At 30.7% G+C, this 24,925-nt stretch overlaps 1 protein-coding gene across 1 annotated transcript; it reads left to right on the top strand.

Annotated features, from left to right (window-relative positions):
• Positions 1–1,107: 1,107 nt before the first annotated feature.
• LOC132717606 (protein EFR3 homolog B-like) lies at positions 1,108–23,233 on the top strand (the record flags this gene model as incomplete). The annotated part of the gene is given in 12 exon segments (XM_060701101.1): positions 1,108–1,245; positions 3,107–3,238; positions 4,064–4,142; positions 10,162–10,297; positions 11,066–11,194; positions 13,337–13,433; positions 13,753–13,804; positions 14,231–14,403; positions 15,180–15,255; positions 16,640–16,801; positions 20,079–20,207; positions 23,157–23,233. Coding segments are annotated over 12 exon segments (1,380 nt in total), but the record flags the coding sequence as incomplete, so codon positions are not given.
• Between the last annotated feature and the right edge of the window lie 1,692 nt (positions 23,234–24,925).

Raw genomic sequence — 24,925 nt, 5'->3', positions numbered from 1 at the left:
TGGTGAATGTATAAAAGGGCTTTGTAAATAAAAAATTAATATATATATAAAAAAATTTTCAAATACCCACCTAGTTTTCCCTATAGAAGTGTTTGAACATTTCCCAAATAGTTATAAAAAAACTTCGCTGGGGTTTTAAAAAGGCCTAAAAAATAAAATTTTAAAAATCTTTTTAATTCAAGTGAAGCATTTGAATTGGAAAACTCTGCAATGGGAGAAAACACAGAGATAAGCTCTGAATGACATTGATAATTGATTTTGTGTGATGCTTGGCTGGATTTGAGTGGGTCATTTTGTCTACATTTTCAGAAATGTCTGTTAATTTTTGGGGAAATCAAGATGAAAATTTGAAGTTTGTAATTACAATTTTTATTACCGTAACAGATAATTGAAGATTTAGAGTATATCCGTACAGTATTAGATAATTTTATGATACTGTTGTTGTTATTTATATTGTATTCATAATGATTTTCAGTTTTACATTTATTTTATAATATTTCCACTATCATTTATAAAGCATGTACAGTTTGTTTTAGACTGATGTGTTTAGAAATGTGCATGTTTGAGTTTTGTTATCTATTTTAACATGGGGATAATTAAATGTTAAAATGTATAATAAATACAACGCTGCTTCTATCTGAAAGTTTATTGAATTTCTATAACTTGCTGATAAAATGTCTTGTAAGCCTATCAAAGAAATGGAACATTAGGAGAGTCTCGAAGGTATTTTGTATGAGATGATTTCAGTCAAAGACACATTCTCTTTTCTCCTAGGGTAAATATAGAAATATTGAGGGTTATAGGTATATAAATAACTTGTTTTGAAATGTTTTCCTAATGGTATATTGAATATAGCATTATTATGTATAAAGAATTACATGTATAGCAATAAAGTCAGGGCTTGCCTGCTGTATTATTGATTATAGATGTATGAATATCATAAATAAATAAATAACTTCATGCATTTCTTACCACAATCTTGATAATGTAATGAAGTATTTTATTTGTCTGCAGTATTGTTTTAACATTGCTTGCTTTTTTGAATATTGGAAATTAAATGGTAAATTTATATAAGTATAATATGATATATTTTATTGTTATTTTCAGGATAAGAACGGCTGGACTGAAAGGTTTACAGGGAGTGGTAAAGAAAACAGCTCCTGATGAACTTCAGGTTAATATATGGGAAGCTGTTCACATGGATAAAATAGTTCCATCTTTACTCTACAACATGCATGATCCAGGGTATGTGAAATAACACTGATATACACAATAGTATAGTATTCCTTTTCTGAACACATTTTTTATATTTCCATTTTATTTTTGGTTCCTAAGATTGAGACAGACAATGGGTATTTATGTTGTGAAAACATACTTTGTTTTTAATATAGAAGTTATAATGATATCGGAACTTGGCTGAGCAAGTATGACATCATTTTATATAAAATGTGGTTTTATTTTAATAATGAAATAACATCACAAGGCAGTTTGCTGGTTATACAAGAAACCTAGAATGATGTGTATTTAATAATGTTCAGAAGCAGCCCATGTTAGGGTGATTTAGATATTGATGCATGTTTACCTCACTGTTATTGTACACCAATTTTAATGAAGGAATATAGTTTGATGACATTTAAATAATCAAAACAGAAATAAGCAATTTCTTAAAAAAAAATTATAATAAAACAAAATGATTTTTATGCCCCCGGGCATATAGTAATTGAACCGTCCGTCCGTCCATCTGTCCGTACGAGGTTAACCTAGAACGGCAAGTTGGATTTTTCTTAAGTTCTACCTGTACCAATGGCTTCTAAGTTTACACACTTACTAATCAATACAAAGTACATGATCTGGGCAAGTTACATAACTCTGGCTTTCATATTTACCAAGTTATTGCCCTTTTCAGCACTTAGAAAATGAATAATGGTTAACCTAAAACGGCAAATTGGAAATATCTTAAGTTCTATCTATACTAATGGCTTTATAATTTCCACGTTTACTTATCAATACAAAGTACATGATATTGCCAAGTTATATAACTGTGTCATCCATATTTCCCAGTTATTTCCCTTTTTTCACTTTGAAAATAGGGCCTTGTCTGGTTAACCTATTTCGGCAAGTTTGATTTATCTTAAATTTTTCCTAGTTGCTTAATTTCTTTAATGATATCTTTTATATTTAGTAGGTGGATACCTTTGATGGTCCTCTAATTTTTTGTGGAGTAAGTGGTCTCTAGGGTCAAGGTCAAGGTCACTGGTTTAAAAAATAAATATTAACATTTTTGCTTATACAGCCTTTATTTTTTAGTTGATGTCTTAGTTTAATACAAACATGCCAAGGGAGGTCCTCTTTCTTTGGGTGTAGTAAGGGGTCATTTGGGTCAAGGTCAATGTTACCAATGTCAAGGTCACCAATGTTAAAAAAAGATTTTTACATTTTTACAGGTGTATTGACCTTATTCTATAGACAGATGTTATTTATAATTGATAGAAACATAAACTTTGATGGAGTTAGTGGTCAGTTGGGTGAAGGTCACCAGTGCTAAAAATAGATTTTTACACATTTGCTCATACAGCCTTTATTAAGTGACAAATATATTTTATATTTAATAGGAAGATAACTTGCATGTGCTAAAAATAGCTTTTTAACTTGTGTTTACAATTTTTTGGCATTTTTTCTGTCCATAACTGAGTGAGTGGGTAAACATTTTTTGAAATATTGCTACTGACAAGAATCTGAGCCGAGGGCATTTGTGTTTAACAAACACATTCTTGTTTTAAAATCAGTTTAAGTGTTTCGTAAAAATAAAACTATATTCAATATACACTGTGTATTTATTTCCTTTGTGCATGCATCTGTTATCTTTCTTTCCAGAATATTAACTATCTATAACAGCAGTATTTGCCTCTCCTGATTAGTACAAATTCATGTTATCTGTGTAAAAGTAGGGCTAGAATATAGAATCATGAAATATTATAAATGATTCATCTGGGACAAAATTCCCCCAACCTCACAGAATGAAATAGCTCTTTGAGTGAGAACTTAGAATGATTGATGTAGTTTCTTTAATATATAGATATTATTGAAACGGGTTTAAATATTTTAGATTTGTGCCAGTGGACATAGAGAGCCCAAAAGATGAGGAAAACCCAGCTCAGGTCGCTGAAACTGTATTTAGAGATCTGATTTGTAGAGCTTCATATGGGAATCTCAAACCAGTGCTGAAACCTATCCTGGTGTAAGTTTTTATTTTAAAACCCCCACCACATGATGTGGAGGGTGCTATATCAGAGTCATTGACACAAGGCAATGTGCAAAAGCCATGCTGCCATTCGCAAGCTCTAGGTGAAGGTCACCCTTGAAGGTCAAATGTCTGACAATTTTGTGTTTCTTATGAATTCTGTACCAGATAAAGGACTTCCTTTAAACTTGGCTTAAATGTTCACTTCAACAAGGCAGTGTGCAAAAGTCATGTTGCCACTTTGCAGACTCAAAGTCAAGGTCTCATTAATTTTAAGGTCAAAATATGAACATTTTATGTCTAAACTATAAATTCAATACTTTTCAAATTACTTTTTTCAAACTTAACTCAAATGTTTACTGTTTTCTTTGATTTCATCTGGTTTTACACCATGACTGTAGGTCATATGACAACTTTACAGCTTTACTGGTGAAGGAAGACCTAACATGCACTTCCGTGTATTAGTGATCAGATTGGTGTATTCATCTCTCCTGTTGCAGCTCTAGTGATGTAATGTAAACATTGAACAAAAAACTCAAACCAGACTACTTTTGATGTAGTTTTTGCATAACTGTAACTATAAATCTGCTAAATTTGTGTAATGGAATGCAGGGTTTTGATTTTGGAACACATTATAGTTTTAAGAATTACAATACCATTATTATGATTTTATAAAAATAGAAATACTACCAACAGTATGGAAAAATGCAAGTAAGTGGACATAGGCCTGTCTCTATACTGGTGGTAAAGGCTAGTCAATTCTTGAAGCCAGTATATGTTTTGCTGGTTATTTCATAAAAGAGATATATACTTTATTTTCAGGCATATGGATAATCATGCACTGTGGACACCTCCAACATTTGTAATGAGAGTCTTCAAAATTGTCATGTATTCAGTACAGGTAATTCACATAGTACAGTTTTAATATTCACTTAATAATTCCCAAACTTAGGTCATGTCAATTCTAACTCTAATTCTGAGTCCAATTACCACTGACTTGTCAAATGGTATGTATATTTCTTTCATAAAACTTGGTGCATGTATATTATATTAATGGGAAAATCTTTCATTATCGAAATACATGTTGTTTCCAAAGTTAAAGAAGTTATTGAAAAAGTTGCATGAGATTTACAAGTTGAGTTAGTTGATACAAGAAATTCATAATTATCACAAATTTTGAGTTAAATTATTCACATTTGTACCAAGTTTCATAAAGACCACTGTGTAATTTATTATATTTGTGGCTGTATTATTAAGTTAAAGAAAGTTCTTGTCATTTGTTAAATTCATTTGCCTATTTATTTGTGTTCCGCTAAGCTTTGTATTGGTTTTTCAATATTATATGATTGAAGGCTTTAAGTTGGAAAATGGAGAAAATAATTTTCAAAAATAAATTTCCTTTTAGATTTTATTTTTGGTTTGTAAGTAGTTTGTCTATACAATAAGAAGATTTATGATGTGATTGTTGCAATTATTATATTAGTTTTAACAAGTTCATGTTTACATTATATTGTAGAACAGATTAGTGAGTAACTTGTGTATATTTATTAGATCATGGAACCTATGCCTGGTAGTTTCTTACATTCTATAAGTGAATGATATTTGGGAAACAAGAAATACTGGTGCTAATATGTTTCTGGACATTACTGAATCTAAGTAACTTCTATGTCTGCAAACACTTGCTGTTGTTTTCCTGTAAATAAACATGCATGTAATAATAATAATTAGATGTAATCATTATATAAAACCTCAAGTAAACTGACTCTTAATTTAAAGGCACATTATGCCTCAAAATGAATTAATCTTTTACTTGTTTAGAAAGGGTTGAAATTCATGTAAAAGTAGCATAATGTAAAGACAGTAGCATTTTGACTTCCATAGAAAATACTATATTTACATCACTATAACTACACTAATTGCCAAAAAGCAACAGAAGAAAAATATGCTTTAGGTGATTGGCCAATGAGTAACTTTTTTGAAACTTTAAAAGTACACCAAAAATAAATAAAAAAACTTTTAAGAAATAAAATAAAGGCATTTTTGGGGCATAATGGGGAATGAAGCTGTGTCAGTCTAGCATTTACAGTATGACTTCTGCTATCATTGCATAGGTTCCACAATGCATCTTGGTGTTTCTTTTTTTCTTGAAATCAATTTTTTTGCTAATGATTTGTATATTAAAACTGAATTCCAAAAATTGTGATTTTCATAAAAGTTAAAAGTATCAGTTATTATTATTAGGGTTAAAAAAAAGTTTGTTTGCATAATTGGTATTATAGTATTGCAGTGTAATATCATTGTGTCTAACTTTATATACTTTACAAATTTTCAACATTCACAAAGTAATGACTTGTTATTGTCATAATAATAAAGCAAAACAGACAAATCTTGACTCTGTTATTGTTATATATAAGGTTGTTATATTGTGTGTGCATTTAAATGACCTTTGTCAAAACTGAATGCGAGTTTCATGGTGTTTTTATACCCCCGCACAACAAAGTTGTAAGGGGGGTATACTGGAATCAGCTTGTCCGTCCGGCCGTCCGGCCGTCCGTCCGTTTGTTCTTGTCCGCCCAATAACTTAAGATTCCTTTGACCCACAGTCTTCATATTTGGCATGGAGGTTAGTCATGATTAGTAGATGACCCCTATTGATTTTGAGGTAACCAGGTTAAAGATCAAGGTCACAGGGGCCTTGACTTCAAAATGCTTGTCCACCCAATAACTTAAGATTCCTTTGACCCACAGTCTTTATATTTGGCATGCAGGCTAGTCATGATTAGTAGATGACCCCTATTGATTTTGAGGTCAAATGTCAAGGTCACAGGAGCATTGACTTCAAAATGCTTGTCTGCCCAATAACTTAAGATTCCTTTGACCCACAGTCTTCATAATTGGCATGCAGGTTAGTCATGATTAGTAGATGACCCCTATTGATTTTGAGGTCACCAGGTCAAAGGTCAAGGTCACAGGAGCCTTGACTTTAAAAAGCTTTTCCACTCAATAACTTAAGATTCCTTTGACCCAGTCTTCATATTAGGCGTGCAGGTTAGTCATGATTAGTAGATGACCGTTTTTGATTTTGAGGTCACCAGGTCAAAGGTCAAAGTCACAGGGGCCTTTAGTTCAAAAAGCTTTTCCGCTCAATTGCATAATAATGCTTTGGTCAACAGTCTTCATATTTAGTATTGATGTTGGTTATGATTATTAGATGACCCATTTTGATTTTTAGGTGACTGTGCTTTTATTACAATAAGCTTTTCTGCTCAAATGCTTAAGAATGCCTGTCCACAGTGTATTGAGTTTTACATTTTCACATTTGAAGCATATAATTATGTTCTCATATATTCATCATAAAACACCTCCAGGCAAAGCTGCATGAATATGGGGGGGGGGTGTATTGAAGTCATTCCGTGGCAGTTTCAGTTTTGAGGTCAGTAGGTCAAAGGTAAAGGTCACTTTGATCTTTGCCATTAAAAATGTAGAATACATAACTTAACAATGTGCTGGCTTACTTCCCTCAGATTTGGCTGGGAGGTTGTCTTTGAACTTTAAATGACCACTGTTGATTCTGACAAAGTAGTATGCGGGGGTATTCAAGCCATGACAGTGGCAGTTCTAGTTATAGTTGTTTCAAATACTTATATTCCACACTAGTAAATATATATAGATTACACTGTACAGAGTAATATGTTGTGTTCCTTTTCTAATAATGTAGGCAGTAAAGGTTATAAAATTATTTCAATTAAAAATGTAAGAACATAAAGTCATCTTTGAATTGAAATATTAATTCAATTATAGAATCATTTTAAGATATAGATATTATACATGTATATTGATAAATGTTTACTTTTCTAATTACATTTTACTTGTCATTCTGCCAAATGAGCAAAATTATCACACAATTAAGGGCTATAATTGTTTGCCTTGTTGTAAAATGTTTGTTTCTCATTTCATATTGATGCAGTGTATGGTATTCTTGCCTTCACCATTTTACATAGTGAACTCTACTTGCTTAGCCCTTACCATGCCAGATATCTTTAATGGTCATTTCTATCTTTTAATCTCAAATTAATTTCAAAGTTCTAGATATGTCATGATATATACTGAACTTCAGTGAATTTAATTTGTTTGATTGCAAGTCAATGAAGATGAAACTGGAGAGTATCTAACTGATACTAGTTTTTCGTGATAAAATTTTAATGTCAAGATTATTTATGATTCATTTAGGAGTCATTTATTACTTCTTATTGAATGCTAACTAGTGAAATGCTGGGTTTTCTCTATATCACTCACAGTGTGAATATTAATACTAAACTTTTTGTTGGAGTATGTATTAATTTGTATGGAGTCTGTGAATTTTTAAATGTACCTATAATTGTTATTTATATGTGGCAAATATTCAAGTAACATTACTTTACTAAAATTTTCAAATATTACAATGCAATGGTGACTGTACATTTGAATTTCATTTTTGTGCAGTGTCTGCTTGTGTTGTCATTGAATATCTTGCATCATCTTCTTTATGTGCATTATCTAGAGTTTCAATTGAAAAAAGAGTCACAAATTGCAGGTTTTAAGCTTGTCTGTTTTGTTTATGTCACCGTAAAGTAACAATAATACTATTAGGACCCTAGACTGTTCTGGTCACATTTAGAGTAGAATCAGTAATGCAGCAAGCTGACTAAGAGTTAAAATATTTATAAGATTTTTTTTTTCAACATTTTATCTTCTTTCATTTACAAATGTACTCCATTTTAAATAAATTCATTTTTGCAATTTTTCTTTGTTTTGAAGTAGTATTTTAGGTATTTTAAAGTGATGTAGATTTAGATGTTTGAAGATGTGATATCTTTGATGCCAGCGTATTTTACATTTTCATTGGACAAATATGTATGAATCAGTTATCCATATAAAAATACTTCAGTAAATATTCAGTCATGTAGCAGTGTAGCTAAATAAAGTGGCAATAATGACATTTGGCACATGTCTCAGTCAGATATTTTCTCACTGAAGTATATTTCCTAAACACAGCTTGAATTTCTTAATGAAATATAGTACTAGTGTGTTATATACATGTACATAGAACTTGAATGAGCAAAGTTGTCCAGTGATAACATGATTGACTACAAATGAGGGGTTTGCAAGTTTGATCCCCCAACTAGTCAGACTTAAAATGTAAACTTTGAATTGTTGTTGACCACTAAATCCTCTGTAATGTTGCTTTACAACTCACACATTAAGGAACCACTAATTGTTGATTCCTGGTGACAATGAAGAACTGATGTAGGATTGACCTTTATATAATGAATTTACAGAATATAGTGAAGTAGTTCTAGAACAAAAGTTTGTCATTATATTTTGGTTGGAAATAATCTATACACCTATAACTTGTTTCTCATAAGCCATATGCAAAGGAAGAAATTTATTATTGCTTTCTGATATCGTGGCATGTTTGACACTTTTATGTACTATGTCTATTGATAATTTACAGTTTAATCATTCTTTTCTGTGACGTATTTTGGTTTTTTGAAGTCACCTACTAGATTTAGAGATACTTGTGATTTTTTCAACAATTCCAATGTTTATTAAATCACTTGACCTTGATTTTGATTAGCTCATGTTAATAGTGTTTACAATACTAAGGAAGTAAGGTTTGCCATCTGTCTGTCTGTCCAGAATTCTGGAGACCATGAATTGCTAATTTTACTAGGTTATTTAAAATTGATAATTGAATATATGGCATTATGATAATAATGTTTGTAATGTAAGTAAGGTAATGGGAAGAGTAAACTTACCAACTTATAATGGCAATATGCTCAAGTATAAGTGGTGAGTCAAAATTACTTCATTAATGTAATTGTTTTCATATTCATATTCTTTTTTACATGATCAATAATGCCTATTATAGAAATTTCTGTATAGATTACTCTGAATAAATTCAAATGTAAACATAAAGTCTTAGATATTTATATTTTAGACATTTTATACATTTGTCATCAGTTATTAATCAGTTACCATAGTTACAGACATTCTTTGAAATATATAGCTAATTAAGCTTCAAGTATAAAGTAGATAGCATATTGTCACTTTCAAGGGTAGATATCATTGTCAGTATTAAGTGTAGATCTCTTTGTCATTTTCAAGTGTAGATCTCATTGTCAATTTCAAGGGTAAATCTTATTGTCACTTTCAAGTGCAGATCTCATTGTCATTTTCAAATATAGATCTCATTGTCACTTTCAAGGGTAGATCTCATTGTCAGTTTCAAGGGTAGATCTCATTGTCACTTTCAAGGGTAGATCTCATTGTCAGTTTTAAGGCTAAATCTCATTGTCAATTTCAAGGGTTACTGTCATTGTCACTTTCAATGGAAGATCTCATTGTTAGTTTCAAGGGTAGATCTCATTGTCAGTTTCAAGGGTAGATCTCATTGTCAGTTTCAAGGGTAGATCTCATTGTCAGTTTCAAGGGTAGATCTCAGGGATTACTAAAAAAATAAACAAGCATTATATAATATATGAGTTTGATGGATCAGCAATAAAGTAAACATTTCCGAAATATGTTACAGCAGATAAATATATATATATTATAGGTCATTGTGATATAGTGAATTATAAAAATTGTATTTAAATTTTCTTATCTTGTTAGGTTTGGTTGTATTGCAAACCTTTGTTGATTCACGGCCATACAACATGACATACAACTAAATAACAAATTTTACAGCAAAATTACTACTAGGAAAAAACAAAAAATACTTCATAAATTGACAGCAGCCATGTATAAAGATTATATAAACATGATGATTATCTAATAAATGATGATAAATTTGTAAGAAGTATTATCATTATGAAAGAAGTTTTGAGAGTTTTATTTTACAGATGTGAAGTTAAAGATGTATGTTGTATGATATATTTCAGCAACAATATGCCTATGTTGTGATTCAAGCACTCATGTCTCATCTTGACCTACATACAAGAAGTTCTCCAGATATAAAGTCGGCCATTGTTGATGTTTTATTTGAATCTGTTATCATAGCAGCTGGAGCATCAGTTGGTTTGTTCATTATTTATACTTACAAACATCTGTATACTTAGTAAGAAGAATCTTACACTGGCTGCCGGTACAGATCGGAATATCTAGCTCGACAGTAATTGTTTACTTCGGTAACAATGCTCTGCCGAGTTTCTGCTAAACATTTACCATGGAGCTAGATATTCCCGTCTTTACCGACAGCCGGTGTTTGATTCTTTTTCTTGCATATTAAATGTCATTTATTTACGATACAGAAATTACAAAAACTGATATTCTCATTACGCACTTTTTTCTAGTAGTAGCAAATGAAGTTACAAACTTCATTCATAACTGTGAAATAATGTCATCCTTATAACGCAATTCTTTCATAAAAGTCACGCGGCAATGAAGTCATTTAAAACAAGCAACTTGTCTTACATTGGGGGGTGTAAGACAGGGTTTTCTAGCACCGGTGTTAATGGGAGATAATCCTGTCTGATATACAAGAAACAAATATCTATACTTGCACACATCTGTATTCCTACAAACATCTGTATACTTCAAAACATTTTAATACTTACAAAAATAACATAGCAATGTACTTCCTTTTGATTTTTATATAGAAATATTATAAATCATGTTTCCATGGCATTGTTACATTCTGGTATTGTATTTTTGTAATTCATAATAATAGTAATGAACATTTAGCCTGGGCTTACACTTACCTGGTAGTATAGACTGATCATTGTCACCTCTAACACTTGGGGCTTTAAAGCTTATTACATAACATATATTTTGTATATTTTATAGGACCATCAGTGCTTGATGTGTTCAATACATTGGTAAAACATCTTGGGATTTCATTAGATAAGAAAAGTTCTAATGAAGCAACTAGATTACAGGAGAAGAAGTTTGAAGAAGCTATCATAAACACCATAGGTATGTATGTAGTGTCATCATTGTTGTACATTTTGTATGGATGTTTTTTTTTATATAGATTGTCAATCTTAATCACTGACATTATGGGGTGAGAGGTGAATCTAATGATACTTGGGTGGTATTGAAATACTGTAAATCATTCTTGTCCACTTTACTGGAACTCTAGCTTTAACACTATTTTGTATAGATATATTTATAACATAAAGAAGTTTATTATACTACCAATTCCAGGGGAGAGAACTAGAACATTATGTTTTCTTAAGTGTATAAAGATTACTCTCCCTTAGAGAATATTGCAAAAAAAAAAGAAAAAAATATTGGCCTGGTGATATTCATTTCTAGGATTGAAACTATACCATGTGATGTCACATGAAGTTATATAGTAAAAAGTTTATGTGAGGTATAATAGTTATAATATATTACAGGTGAATTTGCTAACAATCTACCATTATAATATATTACAGGTGAATTTGCCAACAATCTACCATTATAATATATTACAGGTGAATTTGCCAACAATCTACCATTATAATATATTACAGGTGAATTTGCTAACAATCTACCATTATAATATATTACAGGTGAATTTGCTAACAATCTACCATTATAATATATTACAGGTGAATTTGCTAACAATCTACCATTATAATATATTACAGGTGAATTTGCCAACAATCTACCATTATAATATATTACAGGTGAATTTGCCAACAATCTACCATTATAATATATTACAGGTGAATTTGCCAACAATCTACCATTATAATATATTACAGCCGAATTTGCCAACAATCTACCATTATAATATATTACAGGTGAATTTGCTAACAATCTACCATTATAATATATTACAAGTGAATTTGCTAACAATCTACCATTATAATATATTACAGGTGAATTTGCCAACAATCTACCATTATAATATATTACAGGTGAATTTGCCAACAATCGACCATTATAATATATTACAGATGAATTTGCTAACAATCTACCATTATAATATATTACAGATGAATTTGCTAACAATCTACCATTATAATATATTACAGGTGAATTTGCTAACAATCTACCATTATGATATATTACAGGTGAATTTGCCAACAATCTACCATTATAATATATTACAGGTGAATTTGCTAACAATCTACCATTATAATATATTACAGGTGAATTTGCCAACAATCTACCATTATAATATATTACAGGTGAATTTGCCAACAATCTACCATTATAATATATTACAGATGAATTTGCCAACAATCTACCATTATAATATATTACAGGTGAATTTGCCAACAATCTACCATTATAATATATTACAGGTGAATTTGCTAACAATCTACCATTATAATATATTACAGGTGAATTTGCCAACAATCTACCATTATAATATATTACAGGTGAATTTGCCAACAATCTACCATTATTATATATTACAGGTGAATTTGCCAACAATCTACCATTATTATATATTACAGGTGAATTTGCCAACAATCTACCATTATAATATATTACAGGTGAATTTGCTAACAATTCTACCATTATAATATATTACAGGTGAATTTGCCAACAATCTACCATTATAATATATTACAGGTGAATTTGCCAACAATCTACCATTATTATATATTACAGGTGAATTTGCCAACAATCTACCATTATTATATATTACAGGTGAATTTGCCAACAATCTACCATTATAATATATTACAGATGAATTTGCTAACAATCTACCATTATAATATATTACAGGTGAATTTGCCAACAATCTACCATTATAATATATTACAGGTGAATTTGCCAACAATCTACCATTATAATATATTACAGGTGAATTTGCTAACAATCTACCATTATAATATATTACAGATGAATTTGCTAACAATCTACCATTATAATATATTACAGATGAATTTGCTAACAATCTACCATTATAATATATTACAGGTGAATTTGCCAACAATCTACCATTATAATATATTACAGGTGAATTTGCTAACAATCTACCATTATAATATATTACAGGTGAATTTGCCAACAATCTACCATTATGATATATTACAGGTGAATTTGCCAACAATCTACCATTATCATATATTACAGGTGAATTTGCTAACAATCTACCATTATAATATATTACAGGTGAATTTGCTAACAATCTACCAGACTATCAGAAGATAGAGATTATGATGTTTGTGATGGCAAAGTTTCCACCTTTCTTACAAGAGGAAGTGATTGGGTCTGTGAAAAATTATACAAGTAGTCTTGTTTTAAGTAATATCAATTTCTTGTTTGCTTCAAAGTAAAAAAAATGCAATGTCTGTCTTATATATTTGTGTGTAATATTTTCTAGTTGTAATTAAAGGGAGTACTTTATTATTTTAAAAATTAAATTTTTAGTTCAAAACTTCTAGTCGTATTCCTTTGTGGAAACAACTTAAATACGGAAAATTCACAGTATATTACCAATTAAAAAATGGAATATTAATTTATTATTTAATATTGATACTATATTTAAACTTCATCTGTTTATTACTTATTTATTTATGTGTATAAAGGTCACAGATGGATGTTCAATTACAGACTATGCTACTGAAGACATTGTTAAAGGTATATTGTAAATGTAGATAACTGAGACTATTGGAGTTAATATAACAATTACTGTCAACATAAATCACACTTGCTGTCCTATTCTTATAATATAAACATATAGGTAGACAGACGTTTTACTAGTAAGACGATTTACACCAAGACGGTTCACACCAAGACGTTTCACTACCTAATGGGAGTGGAACCTCTTCAAGACATTTCACTTGGGAGTGAAACATCTGGCATTCATAAACATATAGTAAGATTGTCTTGATGTAAAGACTGGCCTTACTTTAGAATAAAGAATAATACTGTGGTAATTGTTGAGGATTCTTGACAAAAGGAATGTTATTTTTACTGCAAGAAAGCACATCATTTCAAGTAAAGCGATGATGATGTTTGTCATCTGTTGTAATAATTATTGTATATGTTTAATGTATTTGACAGGTAGCTACTAAGTATAAGACAGTGAATATAGCGAATGCATTTCCTCAAGAGTTCTTGTTACCATTGTTACGTATGTCCTTGTTTGATGACCCAGCCATGAGAATTATTGTACAGGAAATCTTACATACACTCATTGACAGACATGAAAACACAGAAAAACTCATGCATGTACAGTAAGTATAACAATTCTCCTGAACTGAATAAATATTTTCGATTATCATTATGTCCTCATTTTAAGGAAATGATGTTATTTTTTGCTTACTGTTGATCTATCAGTTCATCATTGATAGGAATTATGTTGATTTACAACTGTCATATCAGCTGTAATGATTGTGATGACCAAAATGTTTTGTTTTTTTTGTGTCTTTTTGGAGAACATTCATAAGTATTTATTCTACTTTTAGACCAGTCCTAGTAACTCTGTCATTGAAAATACAGCATAGAATTTAATGCAATACAAATTTACACCCAGTAACAGAAGTCAAGCTCATTATTCATTTAATTTTTGTTGTAGGATATAAGTCATAACACAGTATAGGTCATATGGCAACTTTCCAGCTTTACTGGTGGAGGAAAACCTCTGGTGCCCTTCCATACATTATTTCAGGCACAAATGCGCATCTGCATAGAACCATTGTTGTCCTGTAAGCTAGCTTACAGAACAATGGTTCTACGCAGATGCGCATTTGAAAAGTTTTTGTCTCAATTCGAACCCTCTTGCCATGAACATCCATCCGTTCATTATTTTATAAATTGTGTTACTTTCAAGAAGTGAGTAAAAGTAACATATTTGCCAAGTAAAGCAGTGTACCACATGTAAAAAGATAAATATAAATATTATTTTCAGCTTAAAATGTTTTGTCCCCTGACTGTGATAAGAAAAACAAAATTGTAACAAAGGACATATTACCAGTGTATGATTGTAGCAAGGTTTTTAATTTTGTTTCAGAGTGTGTAAAGACATATCTAAAGCTGGGTTTAATGTAGAGAAATGTAAAGGAGCAGATGCCCTATTTATGAAGAAGGTAGGCAGGATCTGCTACAATATGTTTTAATGTTTTCTTTAAGAAATAATATCCCTCTTAGCAGTGTTTATCGGCTATTTAACATGGGTTTGGAGTTTTGATGCGTATGAATTGACCACGACGGCCTTAGGCCTGAGTGGTTAATTTTTTCGCATTAAATTGACAAAACAAGTGTTAAATAGCAGTTAAACACTGCTAAGACCAATATTATTTCGATTCTAACACGACTAAATAAGGAAGATCACTAATGTTATTTTTTCAAGCAGAAATAACTTCCGGTGTTGATTTTTGTATTAGGCTGTTCGATTTTCGCACCCTACTGTTGTGAAGATATAGAAATTATTAAACAAAAGAAATAATAAGAAAAAACGTTATTTTATCAAGTTTCTACAATAAAAACTTATGTCATATTGTCTTTACATCAGTGCCCCATTTATCATTCTTATATGTATGAAATAACGTCAGCTTGTTTATGAATGAGTTGTTTACTTAGGATGAGGTCATTACGCTGCTTACAGATTGGCTATGAATCAAATATGTGGCGTTAGTGTATGTGAGATATTATTTCGGTATTGTATGAAAAGAAAACATTATAAGAACTGAAAATATAAATAAAAATGCTTTTTATTGTTGCTTTAAAAGGCTTTGTAAACTTTATAATCCAGGGTGAAAACATAACAGCACATGTTCAAGTAGTCCCTAACCGGTGTTTATTGGCAGTTTAACACCAGTTTTTTTCCTTTGTCTATAGTGACAAAGTCACGAGAATATATTTTATATCATTTTGTTATTTCTAATAATAATATAGCCAAGTTTATTTTAGATGTGACAAAGGGAGATGAATGTGTTCTATTAACAATTTTTCTTTATGTAATAGTTGTGCCCCATTAGTCTTGAAATGATGATTTCCCCGTCTTCATTCCACATTTTCTAAGGATTCAGCAAGTTGCCAACTCAAAAATAAATAGATTGTTTTATTGTTCAGTAGGATTGGAAGTATAGATTAACGTCTTAAAATAATGCTACAGTTACAATATGAACAGCTGTATTCAAATTTTCTCAAGTATATGCTTAATGATTAAGTACAGGTTTTGATGTGTATTTTATGAACAGTATTGGTTTATAATTTTACAATGTTTGTCATTCAGTACAGACTTAAACATTATGTTTGATAGAGAATATGCTAAAAACTTTGCAATTTACTATTTTGTTTACAATATGGTGGAGAATTACAATATGTTGATAATATAGTTTGGTGTATTGTTTAACAATCTATTGATAAACAGAATGGTTTTGTATTTTACAATGTACAATAAATATATTGGAATTGTCCTGCATTTGTTATACAGTATGGTATGCAGTTTTACTGGTATTTGTTCTACAGTATGGTATGCAGTTTTACTGGTATTTGTTGGAGAATATAAAGTTAGAAAGTAACAAGGTAGACAACTTTGAGGCTCTGTATTGTACGATGGCATTGATCTGTGTAGAGATGACAACAAAAGAGATAGTACTAGAGCTTATCAGGCTAGCTCTTGACATGCAGGTAACATTTCTTCTCACAATTATAATGAACTATTTGTTAACTCCCTGATCAATACCTGTAATGTTGACAGACAGTCAATATATCATCTAGCCACACTTCTATGATGTACGATATACAATATACTAGCTCAACTTTACTGTTTCACTATAACAGTCTTTTAGCTCAGAAATGATGACTTGTAGTTTCAAATTAGTATCATTTCCAAGTCATTTACATAGATTTAGTTGGATAAATAATAAATAATGTACAAGTTTTAGTTAATAAAATTGAACTTCATTAAAAATCTAATGAAAGTTTGGGCCAGACTTCAGATAAAGTTATCTATCATTTAACAAATTTGTCGGCCAGATTTTAGTTTTTAATTCCACTTTTTAAACAAAAATAGTGGAGCTATAATCGGATGTCCCTCTTGTTGTTGATGCTGACTATGGTAAACCTTTTTGTTAAGACCCATTTTCAGAAAATATACAAACTATTTACTTCAATCCCTTTATACATGTATATTGAAAATGACAGGCAGATAATCTGCCCCTTTTACAGCTAAGATTTTAGTTCTACTTAAATTTTTTGTTAAGGTCCATTTTTCAGAAAAAATTAGTTATATCAATTTCAAACATGAAATACATGTTAGATATAACAAAATATGACACCATTGCAAAAGGGAAGATAAGTTGTTCCCTGTTTATAATACACCTGAAATAATGTTAGCATATAATGTTATATACCTGTTATCTGTCCCTCTGTTAGCAGATTTCATGTCTGATCTGTATCTTTTGAACCTGTTGAAGGAAGTTGAAATTACGTGGCAGAAAAGTTAACCATGATGAGACAATGTGCAGAGCACAGGTTTGACTTTCCAATGGTCAAGGTCACACTTTCACTTTAAAAATTTTGTGTCCACTCTGTATCTTTGGAACAAATAGATAGAAATTAAATCTTTTTTGGCAGAAATATTACTTATAATGAGACGGTGTGCAGAATACAGGTTTGGGCTTCCTGAGATCAAAATTGGCTCTGGCCCAGGGATTAACTTTATTTATATAGACTTATTTGAAAACACATTTAAGTTTTAAGTGAAACTTCAGAGGTTATAATAGTATTATAAGGATAATTAAGGTAAAATATTTTTAAAACAAGTTTCCTGCTTGGTCTCTACTCTAATTGAAAAATTATTTTTGATTACTCAAAAAAAAATTAACATTCAGGTGTATATTGCCCCCGCCTTTGCAGTGCTCTTGTTTTACTTTTTATTCTTAGGTCCATTTCTTAGACAATCAAAGTTATTCACTTCAAACTTGGTATACTCGTTCATTTTATAATTGAGATGCATTTTTAAAAGGCATGTTACCTTATATTTAATTTTTACTCATAATACTGATTTTTCTAATGAATTTCTTTGTTAATCTTTCATAAAGGTGCATTTTTCAGAAACTGACAAAGATATTCATTTTTTGAGGAGTATTTGTTCAGTATCAAATGTGAAATTAATTTCTAAGGGGCAAATTATTCTAAAAAAATATTTTTTGTTTTAATTTTTTCCCTTTTTAGATTTAGAATATTTGCCTTTTTCTCAAAACCATCACAGTTATTCACTTCAGAATTGAAATATTTGTTCACTATGAAAGGGTGAATAAGTCTGATGACCAGTTTACAGAATTATGCCCCATTCCTACTCTGGTTTTATTTCACTATCCAGCAATGTATAAAGTGGAGCATGCTGACAATGACATGTAATATATGTTGAAACATGCCTACTCTGATGTTTTCAATAACAATAGATTTAACCATACACATGTGTTCTTTATAAGAAAATATTTTGTGTTGAAATTCTGTTTATAATCCACTGATCTTTTATAATTCAAATTGAACAGATTAGGGTCATAGGGATCTATGCATTACTTTAAAATATATGACAGTTGAAAGGTGTAATTAATAATGGTTAGTGAAGAAATGAAAAAAAAAGTAAAATTTTCTCTTACAATTAAATAAATATTCTATTTCATAATCAATATGATTTTTATTTTATCATAGAAAATATATGTTCAGAGTCTCAGAGACATAGTCAGCTATCTTTAAATATCAAATTATCAACTTATCAAGTGTTTTGGTTATTTGAGGCATGTCTCATGATGATCATGCTTTACTGATTTGTGTTATTCTATATGATCCAGGACTTTATAGTTAGCAAAGAGAAGGAGTTTGAAACTGCTGGTGATATGCTCAAAGAAATGGTATATACAGCAATGCAATAACAATAATTATAACCCTGCTCCACTGTGCAATATCTGGCTTATACCATTCACATTTTCCCTTACCTTGGTTATAATGCAACATGTTACATAGATATTAAATATTACAGTTGTTAAATAGGAACACATACCTGTATATCTATTGCACTAGTCATCAGTTACAACAAATCTTCCTTTAGTTTATATGAGGGTTATTCCTTTAGTTTATATGAGGGTTATTCCTTTAGTTTATATGAGGGTTAACATAGGATTCTTGATTGTTGTAAATTGTTCAGTTTTTTTATACAGATACATGTATGTTCAAAGTTTAAGATGATTCAACTGTGTATGACAATTAGTGTATCATCATCTAGTTGTTGAAGTATTTGTTGTTAAATTACTAGTGGACATAGTTCTTGTGAAAATTATTTTCTTTTTTTTCTTACAAAAAGATAATTAAGATATTGTTAAAGATCTAGGTCATACACAGATATATAAGGCATGAAGGATAATATAAACTGTATATTGATATTGTTCAATGCAAGTTAATGAACTTGGTTCATATACAAAAATATGTTGGGTTTTTTCTTCAAGAAAAAAAAGAGCAAAAGGTAAACACTTTCACTTTGACAATAGGTATGGCTGATTAAGAGAGATAATTTCTTCTCTGCTTTAACACAAAATACATGTAACTAAATTTATTTTTTACCATAATTATTATAAGGAAAGGGAAAATTATAATACTCAACAAGGCGTTGGAAAATCAAACTTTGGTAGAGTTTTTGCATGCAAGTTAGTATATCCAAAACTACAGAAGGGAATTGGTTGAAACTACACACACTTATTTGAGAGCATAATAGGGAGACACTGTTAAGATTTTTTGACAGAATTATGGTTGTTTTGAACTTAGAAAAATCTACATTATCCAGGCTCTTGTTTTACTATCAAACACTGAGAAAAGTCAAGCATGCTGTCCTATTGTCAGCTCTGGTATTAGTTACTAGTTTACAGTCATTATATATTGATCATTCAATATTCCTTTATTCCAGAATATAGCTACAAATAATTTAAGCCTGCCATTGACACATAAGTGTGCGATACATGCCCTTGTACTAGCATTCATGAGTTTTCTGGCCCAGGTGTGCGAGTTACAGCAATTACATCAATATACACAAGAGGTAAGATACAGCAGTTTTGGGGGGTTTCTTTGTGTGTTTTTTATTTTTTGGGTTTTACATGGCACCAACACAGTATAGGTCATATGGCTACCTTTCAGGTTTACTGGTGGAAGAAGACTTAAGCTTCCACTCTGTACATTATTTCAGGCACAAATGGGCACCTGAGTAAAACCACCCACTTTTCTAAAACTAGCTGCATGCTTACCACATTAAAGAATTGAAAAAATTTTGTTTTTGCCCCAAACCCAACTTTGGGGGGGGGGGAAAGTGGTTTGAAGTAAACCCTTTTCTTAACCACTTTATAAGTTTCCTTTACCCAAATTACCACAGTTCCTCATTATATACAAAAGAACGTTACGTTGAAACCCTTAAAATCAAAAGGGTAAGCTCGGGCAATTCATAAAAAATTCCCAAAAGCTGTTTCCCATAGTTACTATAAAAAAAAGAAATTTTCCCACTACTTTAAAAAAGGGGTAATTTTTTAAAACTAAAAAGGAATTTTTAATTTTACTTTTTTCTTTGGCTCTTACAAAAAAGTTTAAAGCAATTCTTTTTAAAAAATGTTACCCAAAAAAGTGATTTTTTTTTAAATAACCCCACTTTTTTGGGTTCGGATGGCCAAATTTTTAATCACAAAGGTTGTGGGCCCGGTGATAAATGATGCACTTTCCAAAAACGAAAACTTAAAGTTAAAAAACCGAAAAAATCACTTTTTGGGGATTATTTTTCCCGATTCTAACACCTCAAAAAAATAGATTCTTTTTTCCCTTGATTTTAAAAGCAAAATTGCCCCCTTTGTTTTTTTCCTTATTTTATTTTCAGCCCCGCGGATTTTTTTAAAGGGGTTTAAAACGCATTTTTTTATTATAAACGTCTGCAGAGTCCTGGGGACGGTGGGCGGGCCCCAAAACATTTCCCAAAGGACTTTGCGGCTTTAAACCAAAAAAAATTGCTTTACGCTATTTTGCAAAATTGGGTTAAAAAAAAGATTAATGTTATTTAATAAAAACACTACATTAAATCCTTGGTTGGGAAGTATTTACCCAAATTTAATGTTTTATGATGGGTTTTATTGTCCCCTCCCGGTTTTAAACTGAAAAAATTTGTTTCCCCCCGCCCCTCTGTCGGGTCTGTCTGCCCCGTCGTCGGGCTGTCAGTCCAAAAAAACGGGAATCCCGAAATAACGCAAAAATCCCAAAAAATATTTTTACGAAATTTGAAATATGTGTAGTCGGGTCGGGAAATTTGACTTTTTTTCTTTATTTCCCTATGTTGGCATTCTGGTTGCTATGGCAAAATACCTGATTTAAAGGTTTCTGTTTAAAAATTTTTTTCAGTTTTTTCATAAAAGTTTTTAAATTTCTTAAGGTTTTTACTTAAAATTTTAAATATAAGTTTTTTTGGGTCTTCAACAATTTGACAAGGTTTAAACTCTAGAAAAAAAAATTTTTTCAGTTTTTCCCCCCTTGAATTTTAAATTTTTTTTAAAAAAAAAATTGTTGTCTTTTTTAAAAAATTTTTAATTTTTCCCTTTTAATTTTTTATCAAAACATCAAATTCATATTTTGTTTCTTATTATCATTTAAAATTTTTTGGGAAAAGGGTTTAAATACTCTACCCAAGATTTATTTTCCGGGAATTATGCCCCCCTTTTGAACTTAGTTTTTTTTCGAAAAATTTTGGGGGTTTTTTTACCCCCAACTTTTCTTCCTTTTGGTTTTTATTTTAAAACCCCACTCGTAAAAATTTGCCAAGTTTTTTATAAAATTTTCCCTTTTAAAAGGCGGGGAAAAATTTAAAACACATTTTTTAAAATAGAAAAATTGAACTAAAAAGTTTTAAAGTTCATTTATGTCTTTTCATTCACTGAAAAATTGAACCCAAAATTTTGCGGGGGGTTCTAACGCGGTAGGGGACTTATGGATTGCTTGCAATACTATGATAATTGCTTGTTTTTCCAGGGCCAACAACTTGGGAAATACAAATGCTCAGAACCGTTCGAAAATTCGAATTTTAATTGATTTAACAAAGCTTAACATAGGAGACTTATTAACTCAAGAAAAAAACATTAAATTACTCTACCCAAATCAAAGCATGACCAACTCAAGAAAAAAACATTAAATTACTCTACCCAAAACAAAGCATGACCCTCAGAAATTCCTAGAATTATTTCAGATTGACGGTAGAAAAAAGATCAGTGACATCAGAATCGTTTTTTTTTTAGCACACAAGTTTATAAAAGAATATCGGGCACTTCAGGTTATTCTCTCAAAGAAATATAAAGAGCATTTATCAATATAAACATCAATTAAACAACATTTTCTCATATTCATTTTGTGTTATCTTGTTTTGTAAGTTAGTCGGAGGGTTAAACCGAATGACAAATATTTGTTTACACCAACAACTGTCCGTTTCTTAGAAAGGGCGACAACCAAGATTAGGGGCAATGTCTATACGCCGTATTTCCGGCATAGTTTCTTGAATTTTTTATGCTGCTCGCCGTTAAGCGATTGAGGCCCTCGAATCAATAATTTCAATATAACAAGTACACATGACTCCTTGGCAAAAAGGCCAAATTGTTTTTTTTTTGTTTGTTTACTGGGCCCTGTATGTATTGCGCATAGTTAAAACTGGGCTATAACAAGAGCGCGTGACTATGTTAACGCATGGTTTTGGTCCCGTTATAACATGGGCAAAAGAGGGAAAAATAGCCGATTTTATGCTATAATAGTGGTTTCGTCACATGTATAATGATTACGTCACATATCTAACTGTGACTTTATTGCATAATAACACACACTTTTGGTTCTTCTATTTTTAAATAGTGAAAAATGCGGGTCGTGTTAAAATAAACCATAAAGTACATATTCATGAATATATTTCAATGCCATTGTTTATAAGAATTCATTAGAGTGTAAGTCTATTCATGTTTATTGTATGATTATTTAGGTTTTAGAATGGAGGAAAAAGGAAGCTTCACACCTCTTACCGGAGTTTGCCTTCAACAGAAATAATAGACCTGCAAGGTAAATTATCTTGTAAATTAATCTTGAACAGAATATGTCCACTATATTTATACATCATTCTCAAATAAATTGTATTCTATGTGTGTATAACATTCTGTATTTAGATGTACATATTGTATATAAGTGGAGATGGTGGCATATACTCACAGCTATACTTTCTCTCCTATTTGCATATCTCTATCAAAAAAACAATTTGAAATAAAACTTCACCATAATGAACCATTCAATTTCTAGGTTCAGGTTTTTATGTGTACATTTTACAAACAAACTTGTACCTATAAAAGAATGCCACATGCAGATGTAAGGGTAGGCAGACATCGTTTAGGTAGTGTTTTATCTGGAGCATAATCTTTTTCATGCTCCGAGGGATTTTCATATTACTTGATACAAATGGTCACCACTATGAGACATTGTTCTTTACCAGGTCTCTAAGTCAGAGGTCAATGTCAAATTTATAGGCCAGATTCAAACATTTGTCCAGAATTAAACTTTCACATGCATTTTATGATCTTATATAACTTGTCACAATTACATGTACTAATGTTCACCATTGTGTGGCCCTTTGTGGCTTACAAAATTTAGGTCTCTACAGCAGAGGTCAAAGTCAACGGAGAGGTCAAAAATCAGATAAAATACATGTATGGAAATTTTGGTAACCTGAAATTCCCAAATGTTCACAATGAGACTGTTACCAGGATAGTCCAGGTCAATATATGCAAGGTCATCAAAGATGGTGAAATGTCCAGATTTTGTTGGTAGCATGTCTTCTACGTGCATGGATGAATTTTAGTTTTACTTGCTGCAAAATAATGATCACCTTCATAAGAAGTATAGTCTCATGCATGAACCCGGTCTCTAGGTCAAGGTTACAAAAGACGTCAGTCCAGAACAAAATTTCTTCATACATAAAAAGTCTAAAATTATTGTTGTGTGACCAGTGGTTTGAACCCTTGCAACACCTGGGAAATTGTTTGTGTTACTTTACTATGTATATTTTCCTGCTTATGACTTTCTTCCTTTCATATATATACAGAAATATACCACTGTGTTGATATTTTTCAACGATGGTTAAATAATCTTCCTCAGTCTAACAGAATATTCCTTTACAGCAGTTTTGGAGTAACAACTTATCTTAGAGTAACAAGTTATTTATCTTTATATAATTAAAAGTAATACTGTTGAAATATTTAAACTCATTTTTATTGTTATGAATCATTTTGGATCAGCTTCTTGTTTTATTGTTATGTTTTTGTTTCTCATCACAGACCACGGTAATTAAATTTGATATTTAGCATGTACCACATTTAAAATATTGAATTTTCTTCCAATGAGTTTGTGAATTATTGGTTATATTGTTGTTTTTTACCTATTGAACAATTTGGAACAAATTATTGGTTATATTGTTGTTTTTTACCTATTGAACAATGTGGAACAAATTAAAGGTTATATTGTTGTTTTTTTACCTATTGAACAATGTGGAACAGTTTACTTTTACTTTTATTGATATGATATAGGGTGCTTGGTTTAGCTTGATTATTAAGTCGGTATTTCTATCAGTGGTGTAAAAGTTATTATTTTATTTAAAATAAATTACCTATTTGTTGGCAATAAAGACATGTTGATATGATGACACATTCTACATCGTAAAACACAATACATGGCACATGATGCATTATGTATCACAGTAAAAAA

Source organism: Ruditapes philippinarum, unplaced genomic scaffold (assembly GCF_026571515.1).
Source record: "Ruditapes philippinarum isolate M1 unplaced genomic scaffold, ASM2657151v2 ctg11938_1_1_1_1, whole genome shotgun sequence".
In the NCBI taxonomy this organism is placed as follows: Eukaryota; Metazoa; Mollusca; class Bivalvia; order Venerida; family Veneridae; genus Ruditapes; species Ruditapes philippinarum.
Note: the sequence above shows the minus strand (reverse complement) of the source record. Positions and strands in the feature narration are given on the sequence as shown.